General features: G+C 36.9%; 3 protein-coding genes across 3 annotated transcripts; all 3 read right to left on the bottom strand.

The window, feature by feature from the left end:
- Positions 1-1,136: 1,136 nt before the first annotated feature.
- PHYBLDRAFT_183645 (hypothetical protein) lies at positions 1,137-6,965 on the bottom strand (the record flags this gene model as incomplete). The annotated part of the gene is made up of 6 exons (XM_018438804.1): positions 1,137-1,542; positions 1,613-3,394; positions 3,487-3,753; positions 3,832-4,085; positions 4,209-5,611; positions 5,823-6,965. 6 exons carry the CDS (start codon positions 6,963-6,965, stop codon positions 1,478-1,480), a joined length of 4,914 nt encoding a protein of 1,637 aa, XP_018285117.1. The 3' UTR covers positions 1,137-1,477.
- Positions 6,966-9,624: 2,659 nt separating this feature from the next.
- Positions 9,625-11,759, bottom strand: PHYBLDRAFT_183646 (hypothetical protein; the record flags this gene model as incomplete). The annotated part of the gene is made up of 8 exons (XM_018438805.1): positions 9,625-9,917; positions 10,018-10,221; positions 10,277-10,372; positions 10,445-10,575; positions 10,666-10,984; positions 11,095-11,160; positions 11,251-11,410; positions 11,641-11,759. The coding sequence occupies 8 exons, from the start codon at positions 11,757-11,759 to the stop codon at positions 9,873-9,875; spliced, it is 1,140 nt and encodes a 379-aa protein (XP_018285118.1). The 3' UTR covers positions 9,625-9,872.
- A 587-nt stretch (positions 11,760-12,346) lies between these two features.
- On the bottom strand, positions 12,347-15,665 carry PHYBLDRAFT_137033 (hypothetical protein). Its single transcript, XM_018429830.1, has 14 exons — positions 15,439-15,665; positions 15,285-15,374; positions 15,133-15,213; positions 15,004-15,013; positions 14,777-14,920; positions 14,640-14,675; positions 14,425-14,521; positions 14,165-14,317; positions 13,702-14,073; positions 13,427-13,629; positions 13,305-13,351; positions 13,096-13,211; positions 12,877-13,026; positions 12,347-12,811 (listed from the first exon to the last, which is right to left on the bottom strand). Exons 1-14 carry the CDS (start codon positions 15,593-15,595, stop codon positions 12,692-12,694), a joined length of 1,776 nt encoding a protein of 591 aa, XP_018285119.1. The 5' UTR covers positions 15,596-15,665; the 3' UTR covers positions 12,347-12,691.
- Between the last annotated feature and the right edge of the window lie 1,248 nt (positions 15,666-16,913).

A 16,913-nucleotide genomic window follows, 5' to 3' on the forward strand; every position in this document is an offset into this window, starting at 1 on the left:
TTTTTTAATTGTTTATTAGTTATTTTGAAATACCAGGAAGATGGAATCTTTTTTATTTATTGCCTTTTTACTTTTCATACAACACATTCTAGTTGTTTCAATTTTTGAAATGAAACATACATGCTCAGCTATACTTATATATTTGATCCAATAGCATTTATATTCATTTAGTTTTCTTTCCTTTAAAAAGAAGTGTTTGGAACAAGAGTACCTATGTTGGTTCCTGATTTCTTTATATTAAATATAAGGCATTGATCTAATGATAACGTGGCTCGTCTGTCGATCCTTTTGATCATCATAGTTACTATGCCCTCTTCTTTGAGATGCCTGACATCTGCCAAGATTATTAAAAAATCAGGTTCAAACCAATACACATACAGAAGAGTTCGGACATTAGAAAGGGATGAGATTTCTCTGCTTGGCGGATTACTGCGACATGGTAACAAGAACTATTTGGTGACCAAAATACGTAATTTTGGATATGGTTATCTATGGGATCACCCGAAAAAAAAACCAATGGAAAACAAGCACGATCCTGGGTACAATGTCAAGTTAACAACAATAGAACATTGTTGTCGTAATAATAAAAGAAGAAAAAGTTACTTTAGCAGCAGCAGCAGCAGCAACAACAGCAGAACACAGAGGGTTTCCTGTACTTCATTTCAATTGAAGCAAACTCAAAAAAGAAGAAACTTCAATAGAATAACTGTATTACCTTTATTCATAATTTTGTTTTCAAAATCAAAGAAGCTCTTAATTTTATGTAAATATATGAATTACATAATAGTTTAATGAGATGATTATAATTTATTATAATTTTATATTAAAATACAATAAAAATTATGGAATGGATTAATTTTCGGTGTCCTTGGCCGTTCATATTTTCTTTATTTTTCCCCAAGTATTCTTGATTTCAATACAAGCTCTTTTTTTGAGAGGCGGAAAACTCTATCTTCCAACTGACCTGATACTTTCTTAGACCAACACTTGACCAAACTTCTGGAACTTACCAAACATGACTCATAGTAGCTACAACTGTCCAATAAAAGTATTTTCCTATGAGAATTGGCACTACACATCAATAATAGCATAAAAAAGCAACTGATTGACTTGATACCCAAGAGGGAGAAAAAACTCTCTCTTCTTTAAGAAAAAAAAAGTTTATTCATTTTATGCATTTGCAAGGTATATGATATATGTGAGGGTTAATGGAAATTAAATAGAAAGGTTGGAATAAATACAATGGGTTGGTGGATATATAGAGTGGATAGGTTAGATTAATAAACTATAGGCATTAATTCTAAAATACAAAAATGTCATAGAAAATGAGAGTATAAAAGGACTGTACATAAAATAGAAAATAACGATAGTAATAATAGTAGTAATAGCAATAGTAATGGTAATAATAACAGAAAATAATAATACAAGTTAAGAGAATAAATAAGAATACATTATAAAAATGAGTGTAAAGGGGTCATTAATACGAAGCCATCGAAGCCCTGGAAGATACAAAGCTAGGCTCGCTTTCAAGCTGTGCATTTCCTATGTAAATATATATTGTTAGAATAAAGTCCTTTTAAGTAAAAAAGAGAAAAAAAGAGAGAAAGCTTACGGAAGCTGTTCGCACGGTCATAATATTCTTGGGCCTTTACTGGGTCAGCTACTAGACCACCCAGACCATGGGTATAATAATACCCCACACGGTCAATGGCTTCAACATCATCATCAAATTCAGCCGCTTGGCGCCACCAGAATAATGCTTCCGACTCACTGGAATCAACACCTACACCATTCTCGTAACACGATGCCACCTTACCAAACGCATCTCTACCACCGTCCTTGGCAACTGCCAAGAGTTGTGAGAACCCCTCAACTCCGTCCTTTTCAACAGGTTTCCATCCATTGAGATAGTATAGCGCCACCATAACGCGGGCATAGGCGCCCGTATCATCCTTGAAACTACAAGCACCTTGGAAATTTACAAACGCATCACTGCGTAACTTTTCGGCTTCTGAAACATCCACTGTATTCTCAGATTTGGCGTACAAGAGGTTTGCAATAGCAAGATCGGCAAAGGCACCGGCTCCCATCCGATGAGCCTTCCTGTACCAAGTAAGCGCACTCTCATGATCCATGGTGTTTCTGCGGAGATAGCCCTCGTCATAGTATGTACCCACCATAAGCGCAGCCATGCAATGATTGAGCTTTGCAGCCGACCGGAAGTAACTCAAGGCCCGACCGTAATCTTGTTCAATATGATATCCCTTGGAGCTGCTGTGGAAACCTTGATGGTAGATATACCCTAGGCGAGTTAATGCCTCTGGAACATCTGCTTTGGCGGCCAATTCAATGTATTGCATTCCTTCCTTGTATTCTTCTTGTCTCCACAAGATGTCACCAAGACACATCAAAGCCTCCTTGTGTCCTTGATTTGCGGCCTTTGTAAAGTACTTCTTTGCTGCTGCAGGATTGGCACTAAGGTTGGCAAGACCACTGGCATGGAACAAGCCAAGTTGGTACTGAGCATCGACATGGTTACCTTTGGCGGCTGCACGACCAAACCATTCAAAGGCACTTTCTTCATTTCCATTAAGACTCTCAAAGTTTCCTAGTTGATACATGGCCTCGACATGCTCAGAGCATTGAACTGATCTATTGTACCACACACTGGCAACTTCAGTGTCTACATCCACTGCTCTTCCGTGCTCATGACATTCTCCAATAGTAAAATAAGCCATTCCAAGTGCTTCGGTCTCTTGTTCGGTCTTGTTATCAACCTTCTCAAGCTCTTCGGCCGCCTCGTGAAGTTCAGCTAATCCGGCACGAGCGTCCTGGGGGACACCGCCTTTGCCTTGAATACGATAACCGGCCAATACGACACGAGAGTAGTATCGATGGGAAATCTTGGTCAGCCACACAACTACTTCTTCAGGTTGTTCAAGCTGTTCGCAGAGCCGGGCGGCGTTTTCAGCAGCCTGTTCATGACCTTGATGGGCAGCTTTTCTGTAGGACTCCAGAGCACGGACAGGGTTGATCCTGGTCTTTGAGTTACCGAGACCATATTCGTAAAGGAGACCAAGCTGGTAGTTGGCTTCCTGGTCATTAAGGTGACTGGCTTCTTCTAACAGCTCATACACTTCACGGCCATTCCAACTAATGTCATCCCGATTCTCGCGCAGCCAAAACAGTCCAAGCTCACGGATACATCCTGGATGGTTCATAGACCGACCACGTTCAAAAAGTTCTTGTGCAGTGGCATCTTCATCATCTGAAATAGCTAGTAAACCAAGTTCGTAGATTGCAGATCCTTGGCCTTCATCTGCAGCATGACCAAGCCATATCTTGGCTTCATCAATGTTTCGGTCACTGGGAATTCCATGCAATAAGAGATAACCTGTAAGTAAAAAAAAAAATTAAAAAAATATTGCATGATTAATATACAAGTTTGATTGATTCAATGTTTTGTTTCAAGAAAAAGAGACTTACCAAGGTAGTATCTGACTTGACGAGCTTGTACCATTGTTTCGTGTGAATAGCGGGTCATAGGATCCAGAATACCCTGGAGGACACGGAATTCCTGAAGAGACCTTTCATACTGTTTTTCTTGACAGAGGAGTCGAGCCATTTTGAATCTTGCGTTTTCTTGGGACCAGTGAATTGGAACGGTTGTAGGTTGTTCTAGTGCTTTGTCATACCATGAGATGGCTTGTTCGACATCTCTTGGAGTACCAAATCCCTTTTCGTAACACATTCCTTTCAAAGATAAAAAAGAAAGAGAAAAAGTTAGGATTCAAATATATATATAAATACGCTTGATGATGTTATAAGTACCAAGTAATGACAGCGGTTCAATAGAAGATTCTCCAGGTCCAAGGGACACCATCTCAACGAGCCATTGGAATACTTGTCGGCGGTCTTTTTCAGCACCCATTTTGCGATGAAGTACCAGACGTGCCTTTCCAATGCGAGATTTCCAGCCGAGAACTGATTTGAGGATATTAGTTTCAACAGTACGTTCATATTGATTCCACGCTTGGTCCCACAGGGTCTTGCGCTCAAATATCTCAGCAATCATAATAGTAGCCCTAAAAGAATAAGATGTATACAGATATACATATATGTCAGTGTTTAAATAACATCATTTCAAATCAATTGCCACCCCAAAATAAACAAATAAATAAACAAATAAATAACAATCTTTGTCTTACATTTGATGATTGAGACTTTCTGCTTTTTTGAGACACACGAGCGCTTTTTCAAGATTGCTTGACACAGCCCATCCATTTTCATAGTAACGAGAGAGATCACACCATGAGAGAGGATCATCTTTGAGCTTGATTGCTCTAGTTAGCAGCTCGAGTCCGGTGGCATGTCGTTCGTTTTCTCCAACTGATAAAATCAGGCCAGTTTCATAAGCCTTGGCAAGCTCTCTGAGGCCTGCAGGATGTTCCATTCGAACAGCAGTGTCTAGCCATTCAATAGCTTCCTTGTGAAGGGCATCAGATTCGCTCGGGCTGGTAATCAGGAGCTTGGCAAGGCTGATCATAGGGTCTGGCAAGCCATTCTTTGAAGCAGCTCGGTAGAGTTCGATGGCTTTTGGGATATCGGATTTCTTGAGAGGTGCCAGTCCGTTGGCATAGTAAAGACCAAGACTGTATTGGGCAGTAGGATGGCCGGCGTTAGCAGCCTTGGTATACCAGTCAAAAGCCTTGACTTGGTCTTTAATCGTGACAGACTGGTGACTGAACCCATTGGCCAACATGCGGGCAACCTTGTGCATAAGATCTACGTCTCCATGGAGTGCGCCTTGCTCATAGTAATCAAAGGCTAGCTTCAAATTGGGCTCGATTTCGACCTGGTTGTTCATATTCTTAATTCCACTTTCGTAGCCTGCGCCGATCCAATAGTGGGCTTCCCAGAACTCGCCTGTCCTGGCAAGAGCGAGTAGGTCATTGAATCCCCCTACAGGGTCGCAAATTGACTGTCCCCATCCGTTGATATGGTAACGTGCAAGCATCAGACGCGCTCTGAAAAGGAAGTTCCGACTGTCTGGATCTTTGGCTGTTGCAAGGCTGCCGACTGCCTTTCCAAACCATACATAAGCTTCGGCACGTCTATCCATACGATGTAATAGGATGGCTCTGGAGTATATTGCAACATAGGTGCCTGCTTTACCGGCTTTTTCATATAGCTCGAGTGCCTCCACAGGGTTTTTGGTGCATCCCCTGCCGTTTTCTGCTTGTTCACCTAAAAGACCCAAGGCATAGCCATCGCCCTGAGAGGCGGCGATCTTGAAGAGAGACCGGGCTTTTAAATCGTCTTTTGGTACTCCCATGCCTTGGTAATACATTAATCCGAGTATGCGGTTAGCCTGACGATAGTTTGTGTTTGCTGCCAGGGTCAGATGACGAATAGCAAGGGAAATGTTATATAAAGGATTCTGTTCTGATCTGTAGATTGAGCCAAGCATGTAGTGAGCGATTCCATAGTGAGGGTTGTTGATGTCGGTGCCTGCTCGTTCGTAAAGTGATACTGCATGTTTAAAATCTTTCTTTACTCGAGTGCCTTGTGCGTACAGTGATCCGAGTTTGAGGAATGCCCAAGGATGGTTCTAATTAGGAATAGTGTTGATATTTTCTTAATGAGCAAAATAATAATAATAATTCTCCCTTGTCTATTATTATCACTGCTGCTGCTGCTGCTGTTGTTGTTGTTGTTGTTGTTGTTGTTATTGTTATTGTTATTGTTATTACTACTACTACTACTACTACTACTACTACTATTATTATTATTATTATCATTTTGAATATTTTTTTCCTTACTTGGCTAGCCGCCCGATTGAGCCACCCAAGTGCTTCTTGGACAACATGTTCTTCTTTAACAAAGTTTTTAGTAAATGCATCGATGTAATCAATAAGCAATACACCAAGAGACGCTTGGGCATCGGAATAATTGTGATGGGCTGACAATTGATAAAATTCTTTAGCCTTTATGGGGTCTCCCTTGTTTTCGTACTGCCAGCCAATGATGTGTTGTGCAACCGGGTGTCCTCTTGTGGCCGCCTTTTGAAAGAACTCTGTAGCCTTTGCTGTATCAGCAGCGGTTCCTTGTGCTTGAATTAACATGTACCCACTGCAGTATTGTGATAGACAGACGGTCATCATTGTTTCAGGGTCTGTCTTATGCTCGCCTTGGATAGCCGCCCGACTTATCCAACGGTAGGCAAGGGCGTAATCCTTTTGTTGGTTTGGAGTAAGTCCATGATAATAACAAAGGCCAAGAGAGTAAAATGCGTTGATGTGATTGGTTGTTTCGGCAATATTTAACAACTCTTGGAATCCTTGGCTAATGGCGACTGGGGTGCCATAGCCCTGTAGCCTGGCCTGTGCGACTAAAGTACGCAATTGAGGATCATGGGTGGTGTCAGCTTTGATCAGCAGACTTTTGAATTGCGCTGAAGGAGACTTTGGGTCAGAGTTGGGTGGGTTGATTGGTAAGGTGTGAGGTAATGTTGATGTACTGGATATACTTGAAGATCGGGTGTGGTTTTGAAGAAGAGGGCTTCCGAAGGCGTGTGATTTTGAATGGAGTGAGACAGATGATAGTGAGGAGCATGCTGTGCTGATTGTCGAGAATACAGTCGTTCTTAATGAGTCAAGTGATGTAGTCGAATTTACGCTGATACCAGAGACTACAAAGTCTGGTGGGTGTAAAACGTGGTTGACTGTGGGCTGGATAGAATGTGTCTGTAGAATCTGATTGAGGTCAAGGTCGGCTTCGAATGTTGATAGGCGAATTTCGCGAGTTCGTTCTCTCTCCATCGGTGGTCGAACAGGTATTGGTAAAGGTAAAGGTGGCGGTGGTTCTGGTAGTGGCTGTGATTTCTGGGATGAAGTAGATGAAGATGTGCTGGATTGTCGAACAGCGACATTTTTTGGCTTGATCTTTGACTGGTGCGCGCCCATTGTGTGAGCGTTCTTTGTGCGAAAGAAAGAGCCTCAAAGAAGAAGAAGAAGAATAAGAAGAAATAAGAAACACTAGATCTAGAGAGAAAGAGATCAAATGAAATAATTAAAGAATAATTAAAAAAAATAAAAGAAAGAGAAAGAGAAAAAAAAAGAGAAAAAGAGAAAAAGTCTTAAGTAGAAAAAAAATTGAAGATCTTCAGAATGTTTATATATACACATACACACACGTTTCCATTTTGAGGAAGAAGCTAGCCATTGTAGACCGCAGCATTCAGTGGTTGTCCTTGCGTCACAATGCTCTCGAAAGGTATTGTTTTGGAAGACAAGATTGTAAGATGTAGGTACATAAAAGGAGAACCTTGTTTCTTGTACGCCAGTCTTATTGTTCAATACTTGACGAATTTCGTGTTTTCATTGGTTCTTATTTCTGATGGGGGGTTTTCAATTATAATAATGATAATAAAAAAAATAAGGAATGGGTCTTTATTCGCACACTGCCACAGCCATACGATACCATACTATACCATAATATACTATGAATACTATGGCGTTGGAAACACAAGCAAAACCCGTGAATAGGTAGAGTGTAGTATAAAGGAGTACCCTCAAGATCACCTGTTACACAGTTCCACGGTAGCAACCGAACGAAAAAAGAAATGAAGAGTTGGTGGCCCGCAGTAGCATTAAACGTTAACCTTTTTTTTTCTATAATTTATATTTATATATATATATTTATATATATTGTGTACACATATATATGTATATGTTTATACATATGTATGTGTGTATCTGCACTTGTACTTGTATTTGTATTTTTAGTAAAAAGAAAGTCTTGAATTCCTATTAGAGAGTATGTTGCCATGGTGAACTCTTTTTTTTATTTTGTTATTATTCTTATTTTTGTTTTCACTACAAATTAGAGAAATCAGTAGTAAAAATAAATATGACGGCTATAAAAAGACCACTGACGTTCTTATGGCTTGGCCAATTCAAGCCTATTGAAAGAACAGCTCAAATCTACCTTGTCACACAGATGACCTTGAGGGAGAGCAAGTGGACTTGTTTACAAAACCATGAGGGTGACATACATCTGATCCCCCAAGATACATTCAGTTTCTTTCTTGGGTCTGTCCTCTCATGCGTTACCTATTTCATACCTATTGTACACATTACTAAACTTCCCATACCATTTTAGATTCTAAAGGTCACGAATTTCCTTCTTGCACTTGCACTTGCTCTTCTTTCTCTTTGGCGTGAATCGTATGGAATGCGCGTTTAATAGTCTAGAAAATCAAATTGGCCGTTTGCTGTGTGCGCGTGTGTGTTCTTTTGTGTGTGTGTTTCTCTGTGCTCTAGGCACCTGACTGTCATAAGGTATATTTGACGGGGTTAGCCATCAAAATGAAATTCAATAGATATCTATTATTTATACAACAAAAATTTCTATTTTTAATTGCTCTTTCATCCTTTTACTGCTATAATTTTGAATTGATGGGTGACAAGTTACTGTCTACTAGAGGATGGCTGAGCACACAGCCTACGTCTATCGATCAGGAGCAACATTACTAATAAAACATTATTATATATCTAGTAATGACAATTATTTATTGAATGGGTCACCAGAATATACAATTATTAATACTCAAATGAGCAATGAGCAATGAGTGGCAAAGTAAATTTATGATCGAATATGAGCAAGGACATATATGTCAAGAGGATCCATTAGACTAGTTGTTACTGTTTTTTTTTGTCTTTCAATAATTTCATGGTAATTATAGCTTATTTTACATTTATTGTTAGACTTCTCAGCCTGCAATAATATATACCAAGCCAATATATACATTAAACAACAACCAAAGTGTATACCAGATCGGTACAATAGATTAGAATAGAATTATTATTATTATTGCTATTATGATTATGATTATGATTATGATTATGATTATGATTATGATTCGATTCGATTCGATTCGATTTGATTTTACTACCTTGCCAATATAGCTTATTTTATACGGTCAATATATACATATATATATATGTATTTTAGCATTAAAAACAAAAGTTTTCAAAACATCAATTGAAAATAACAAAAAATCTCTGGGATTTCCAAATTTGTATAGAAATAGTGTTTAAACTCAGAAAAGGCATAATTTACTACTCCGGTCACTATAGTAACCCAGCATATCTTTTGTGTTGAGTCTATTAAAAAGAGTACCTGGGAATATTTTACTATTTATTCTTCTCTTTAATGTATAATAAATCCAAAAAGAATAAAAAACTGCTTTTTTGTATTGTAGGTACAAGAAGCACTGATCATGCAAAAAAAAACACACACACAAAAAGAAACAAGGTACTTGCGTACCACCAGCTGTATTATTCTTTATCTTCCCCTTTCACCATTCAACCTGACTAAAATATGTTTCAAGAGCTCTCATCATGGATATTGATTACCGCGCTTGCGGACAAGAGAATAAAATAAGAAGGTGTCCTTATTATACCTGACCTCTTCTCGTGTCTATCCTATTCATAGAACCTCTTCTTATTTCTTTTTCTTTTTATCTTTTCTCTCTCTTTCTTATATAATATGTATATAGTTATATAAAGAAATAACAATAATAAGCACAATTATAATATTATATATATATATATTATTATTATTATATAAGACATGGAAATAAAGAACAATTTTATATATGTAGGTGGGTGTGTATTGGTGTGTGAATGTGTTTGTATGATTGTTTGTGATAATAAAAGGAAGTAATAGAAATAACAATAGTAGTAATAATAGTAATAAAAGACATCTTTTGGGTTGATATTTGTTGGTTGTTGTTGTTGTTGTTTTTTCTAAAGCTTTAGATAGTTTAAATATTTTTTGGAAACTCTTTTTTCTTTTCAGTCTCAAGTTTAATGCCCTGGGTTTTGCAAAAGAGTATCAAATGCAGCAATTACCTATCATAAACCCAAAACGTAAGAAAAGGAAGAAGAATATTTAAATGGGTAAACAGCAGATGAGTGAATATTTGTGTGTATAAAAAAAAGCTTAACCTACTGTGTGGATATCAGGTCGTTCCTTTGGATCTACGATCAACATTGACCTGATAAGGTTTCTTAAAGATTCGCTGTACGGGTCCTGAGTTGGGAATTTGTATTGGCCGTTTAGGATAGCCAACGAGAGTGATCCTCCGATTTCATTAATATTGGCCTCAAATGGACTTTGTCCATAGGCTGTTGCATACAAGGTACACCCAAGACTCTACACAAGATTCTTGAGTTTTATATTCCTCACACGGTTGACAAATAGTTCTTACCCAAATGTCCACCTTTTCGTTCAATTCCATTCCAGTATGTACATCGTACAGCTCTGGTGCTCTATAAGTCATTGTACAATTTTCGGCAGCAAGATCCTACACATTACACATCATATAAATGATATCAGACTAAACTCAATAAAGAAGAAAAAATACAAGTTTCCATACCTGTTGCAACAATGCATCTTGTCTCGTTTTGATCACGACATGAGCCCGCATAGTTGATCCAAGATCCATTAGGATTGGACTTTGTCCATCGTCAGAAATTAATATATTTCCAGGTTTAAGGTCACGGTGAGCTTATTGTACACCAAAAGAGGAAGAGGAATAAAAAGAGGTATTAGCCAACACACTTCATCCTGAATATCCTTCTTATTCTTCAAACTCACCGAACGGTACCACTGTTCCTTTTTCTTTCTTATGTTCCATAGGTGGAGGGGGTACATAACTCAGTGCCGGTACTGGCACCAATGGTTCCTCTGACAAAGGTGATGTAGTCAAGTTGTTTTCTAGTAAGATCAAATTCTGCCTTGGCTTTCTAGCTTCTTCCTCTTCCTCTGGATTTTTCATTGGAACATCAGGAAGACGATGTGTATGCAATACACGAATAGCATAGCACACTTGACGGAAAAAATTAAGAATCTCCTTTTCTGGGAAATGTGTTTTGTTGATGTTGTTGGCATTTATACTGTCTTGAAGGTTGCCTTGCTAAAATAAAGTCCCCAATTTAAAATATCAAAAAAACCAATAATTTCTTTCTTGTTTGCCAAGACATTTTATACAAAATGCATAACATATAATGGGCTTTCTTTTCTTACCTTATGGTAAGGTAAGAATATGTAGACAGTCTTGGTGCCATCCTTGTCTGTCATAACGCTAGTATCCTGTAATAAACACATGTAATTGAGTTGAATACCACGAAATTTGCTTTTCATATTATTCTCTTTATTGACAAATAAAAGATATAGGTTTACCACCACTTTGATTATATTCGCATGCTGAAACATTCGATACATATCAATTTCTCGCATTGCGTCTGCCACAGCCTGGCTTCCGAAAGGACATCGAATCTTCTTCAGAGCAAAGTTACGACCGGTAGATACATCCTGAACAAGGTAGACAAACGAAAATCCACTAGTACAAATGAAATAAAATGTCTCTTTGTTTTTAATATGTAATAAGAGATAATATACTATAATATTATATTATATAAATTGTTATATCTTTCTCTTTATCCCCCTCCTCCTTTTTTCTCATTTTTTTCTCTTGCTCTTTCTTTCTTGCTCTCAATACTATCTTCGTTATTTGGAATATATTAAGAAGATAAGGAATGTTATTCAAATGAAATGGCAATTTAAAATTACCCTTCTCCTAGAAGACGAATGACTCGAAAGGTACGCTTATTGACTTGGATGGTCGGATTAGGAAAGCAACATGATGCTGCAGAGTAGAATGTATCTCTAAATACTGATAAAAGTGACATGAATTTATGATTGTAGAAAAGAATGAAGATAATGCGGCATGAAGATTAGATGACTTTTAGAGTTAGTTTTCTATCTAATTAAAAAAAACGTTATTTGCACCACATCTTAAATGAGGCATAGGCCTATTTACACCTCTTTATTTTTATTTTTATTTTATTTTTTTTAAAAAAAAGAAGAGAGGTGAATATTTTCCATCTCTTTTATTTAATTTTTTTTTATATCTATCTATCTATCTATCTATCTATCTATCTGTATATATGCATATTATAATTATAAATATGAGGCATTACTGTTAGGTGAAAAAAAAATATGCAAAATATATCATCATCATAGAAACCTTTCTTATATTTTTTTATTATTATTATTATTTATAGACAGCTGTCACCATTTTGTTTCAATTATATATATTTATATTATTTCATTCTAATATTGGTTGAATGGATGAGTACAAATATTATACTAATTAAGAGTATCTCCGTTGTATGATCATGAATGTCTTGCGAGGCTTGGTTATAGCATTTACTGTCTAAATCAAGCAACAAGAAACATGTTCTGCCTTTTCTTCTTTCAATATGACACTTACTATAGGATCTGATAAATGCAGCACTTTTTATTGGTTTATTTAAAGATATATGTTATTGTTCTTCTTTAATTGAGTAGTTTAAATAAATGGTTTTTAAAATATATAAAAAATAAAATAAAATCGAATGGTACAAGAAGTAAAGAAAATAAAGAAGAAAGAAGAATTGGATATCTTGATCATAGAATACAGAACAAGTACTTGACTGTAATACCCTTTTTTTTGTTGCGAGAGATAGTAATTCACAATAATTACTATTTTCTCTTTAATTTTCTTTTGCCAAGGCTATGTATATATATATATATATATATATATATATATATGTGTGTGTGTGTGTGTGTGTAAGATGATTTAATAGGCAGCAGCAATACCATACTTGCGTGGATCGCTAGCAGCAATTACACGGCCATTGGTCAATCTCCCAACTGCTTGGACTGCAGTGGCCGACAAGCTTTTATCCAGAAATACAACCTATAGATTAAGATATCTGTAAATTTTGGGTTTCTACACAAACACCAAAGTATCGAGTTCCTTACATCATGACCTTTCTCCTCCAAATATCCGCCCATCTTCTGATCATAATCATGTTCGACTATAGCAACATTAGGAATCAACTGATGATGAACACGAGGACTGGCAATTGCCTCGTATAGGTCCATGTCATAGTCAATAACATTAAGAATTACCTAGGAGATCGATAGGATAGCCAAGTAAGAATACTGTGATAAACTATATATTTAAGCGATTGTACTTACATCAAGAGTGGCAGTTGGGATACCTGATCCTCCTGAGCCGCCAATGGCAATTTCAAATTCTGAATCGCGTTCTATGATTACTGGGGTGATTGATGATAGAGGGCGTTTTCCGGGTGCTTTTATTATCATTTTGAAGATAGACGCATTAGAATACAGCAAGAAAGGTATCCCATATTCTATCTAAATAAGATCTTTAAGAGTTCTCTTACCTGCATAATTATAGGCACTGGGGTACAAGCCAAAGGTATTTGGTTTACTATAGAAAACAAAAAGAAAGAAATAAATAAATATCAAACTGTTGTATTGTATTATATGTTATGTTATATCTTACCCAGGAATAGAAAAGTCATCCATCTCATCATTCATTATCACACCTGTTACAGGATCAAGCAGGCGAGCACCAAACAGCAGGTTGACGGTTGATGTCAAGGCCACTGCTCCATCATTCTTGTCTACAACTGATAGATGCATTGTTCCGTGGGTATCGACATGATCAAACTTGGGCTGATAGTACATTGGATCAAATGTGGTTTCCTATGTAGTTTGAATAGTTCATGCTCATATTTAGGCTTTGTTTTATTCTATCGAAACATCAAGATAACCTACATCTGAAATATTCTTTCGGACAATTGAAGACCACTCCTTGGACACAATTTCATCCAGACGCTCGTAGTTCTGAGTGAATTCTGGATCTCCGAGTTCTGTTCGGAATGCATAGCCAAATTTGAATGCCTCTACTAGCCTGTGGACATTCAGACCAGTGTTGCCTAACATCTTGAGGTTGAATCGTTCCAATAGGTTTAGGACACTCAAGATAACAGGACCACTTGTTGGGGCTGAGCAAGTAACGACCTTGCGACCATGGTAGTAGGTATGAATAGCAGGGCGAATCAAAGGGCGATAGGAGGCCATGTCTTCAAGAGTGAGAATTCCTCCTGCTGCCTGTGTTGTGTTTACCATATGTTGAGCAAGTGTACCCTAAACCAACATATATATATATATACAAAAAGTGTGAGATCAAGAAATATAGACTAATGTACAAGATACATAAATACTCATGAATACTTACGACATAGAACGCATCAGCTCCCTCATTTGCGATAATCTCTAGGGTATTGGCAAGCTGTGTACGCTTGATCAATTCGCCAGCCTTTGCCAAGTGACCCTGAGGAGCAAATACGTCTGTCCATTCCGTTGAATTTTCCATCCATGGTTTTCCGGACTACAGAGTTGGATAGGTTGTTTTGATTCAACCAATAGAAACGTTAATGTTATCTTTGTTTGTTTGATATCCAAACAGTGCGGATTGTGTAACTCTTATCACTGTACCTGAAGGCGTTTTTCGAGTAACCGAGTGGTCTTGAAACCTCCACGGGCTAACTTGATAGCAGGTTCAAATAATGCTTTCCAAGGTAGTTTACCATGTCTTTTATTTATTTTTCAAAAAAAAAGAAGAAGATTTTGTTTAAGAAATTATATGCCTTTTTGTAGTTTTCTATCTTTTCATCTGTCTATCAATGTTTATTTATTTATTTTTTGATTACCTGCTGTGCGCCAACTCAAAACCTCTAATCTCTCCTCTGCAGTTCAAGATAACATTATAACCATTAGTGGGATATTTTCGCATTTATTTAAAACTCACACTGAGTACAACAGTAATTTATTAAAAAAAAACACTTACGGTACACCCACAGCCATGCCACCATATTTTGCCAGATCTGGTTGGTCTATAAACATGTCCTTGTGAGATGCAGCCGGGGCAGTCTCTCTGAAATCAATAAACTCATAGGTTCCATTGGGAGATCGGATCAACATAAAACCACCCCTGAAGAGTAATAAGATAAATTGAGTTCGTCATGTACTAGTGAAATCACGCAACCGAGACTGGCTATTGATCTGTTGGCTTACCCTCCAATGCCTTGTACATCATAAAATATGATCCATTAACGAAAATAACAAAGACAAAATCAGTCAAAGTAAGAATCAACAAATGCCTTGTGAATCCAAAATCCTCTAAAGCAGAGTATATTACTTTACCTGTTGCAAAACTATCAATGACGCCAATACAGAGTGCAGAGGCAATAGATGAATCTACTGCATTTCCACCATCCTTCAATACTGCAACCACAATAAGAAAGTTTAGATAAAATAAATAATATCGATGCGTTTTGCTAAACTGAATTGTGTACCTTGGATTCCTACATCTGAACATTCTTCTGCCTCGACAGCAACTGCTCCCTGGTATCCAGTGACCAAACGGCCCTTGAACTCCTCTTGGCCTACAAAATAATGACAAAAAGCCCTGTGAGTATCACAAAAGTGTCTCTGGTTCTTTTGGTGTACCTTTGTTTGGATTTGATGGGGTTGACCAAAGGAACAAAGATCCGGTAACCAAGATAACAAATGTAATGGCTGCATATTTTATACTATTCCTCTCCATCCATGATTTCCGTTTGGTTCCAAGAAGATTTGAATGTTCGTTATCAACAATGGGATCCATGGTAAAGAAGGCAAAGACACCGTTGAAAATAAGTAACTAAAAGTGAGCGAAAGTGAGAGAAAGAAAGAATGATGAAAGAGAGAAACAAATTACTCTCAGATACCCTTTTTTTTTATAACATTCGCTCTTCATATCTCAAAAAAAAAAAAAAGCTGAGACACTAATAAATATTAAGATAGATAAGCCTCACACAAAGTCTATGAATTAATAATTCACTCAAAAGCTGATTTATTGACTAATTTTTTTTGATTCCCTTTAAGATCCTAAAGACCTATATTGATTATAATTAACTTGCAATCAAAATGAAGAAGATAATACTGAATATTCAAGGTCCCAAATCTGCTAGTATATAAAATAATTTTTATTATAAACCCACACACAGATAGAGATATCTTTCTGTCTTACGTTTTTTGCTTATTTTGGAAAAACGTCCCTTTTTATTTTTTTATTTTTTTTTTTTGGTGAAAAATAAAACCACCAATAGATTTCCTAAAAAGTAATATTGTAACCCAATCAAAATCGATTTTATGGGGCCTATGAGATTTTTATGTCATTAGTGTAGAAACCATAATGTTGCCCTTTCTTTCTTTTCCTTTTAAATTTTACCACTAAACTCTTGCGCAAAGTATCGGCAGAATGGAACTTTTGCATTATCTGTCCAAGTCATTTTTGTAAGATTAAATTGTAAAATTAAAGGAAATTACTAAAAAGTGGCTCAAAAATAATAGTAGTAGGAATGTTATAATAGGGCTAGTAAATGAGATCAACATGATATTAATTTCTTGAAACCCCATTTTCGTCTCATAATTTATACGAGACATACAAGAGCCTTATAAAAGAAAAGAAAAAGGGACTTTACAACTGTTATTACTGCTATTACTACGTCAGTCTAACCATGAGAGCAAGTACTGCATCAATTTTAAGTACCATCAGTTCTTTAGGGTTAATTACAAAGAAAGAAATGCTGCTTATAAGTATAAGGATATGTACTGAAGCTGTAACAGGTTACCATGACAACATTATTATTATTTTTTTTAAAAAAAAGGGGGGATCCACAAAGAAAAGGATATTATTTGATCCTGTTTAATGATCCTACACATGCACCTAATGATAATGTCAAATATATTGAATATTAAAAGATATTATAAAGATCAATTTTTTCACAGGCAGTTCTAGACTCTTGGACAACTCACAAGGAGAGAAAGAGAGATAAAGAAAGAATGAGAGATCCCCGGGCTAAACCCACATTACCGCATCTATTATTTAGGCGACCCGGGCCGAAATGATTTGGTTGGGTTTTGTTGGCTTGCGGCTATTG

Source organism: Phycomyces blakesleeanus (assembly GCF_001638985.1).
Source record: "Phycomyces blakesleeanus NRRL 1555(-) unplaced genomic scaffold PHYBLscaffold_31, whole genome shotgun sequence".
In the NCBI taxonomy this organism is placed as follows: Eukaryota; Fungi; Mucoromycota; class Mucoromycetes; order Mucorales; family Phycomycetaceae; genus Phycomyces; species Phycomyces blakesleeanus.

What these genes read in the sequence shown, in the direction of transcription:
- PHYBLDRAFT_137033 (XM_018429830.1), bottom strand. Translation starts at nt 15,595, where the DNA reads ATGGATCCCATTGTTGATAACGAACATTCAAATCTTCTTGGAACCAAA. An exon ending in GATGACTTTTCTATTCCTGG is followed by an intron (nt 13,352 to 13,426) that starts GTAAGATATAAC and finishes TGTTTTCTATAG; the next exon opens with TAAACCAAATACCTTTGGCT. An exon ending in CAGTGCCTATAATTATGCAG is followed by an intron (nt 13,212 to 13,304) that starts GTAAGAGAACTC and finishes TGATAATAAAAG; the next exon opens with CACCCGGAAAACGCCCTCTA.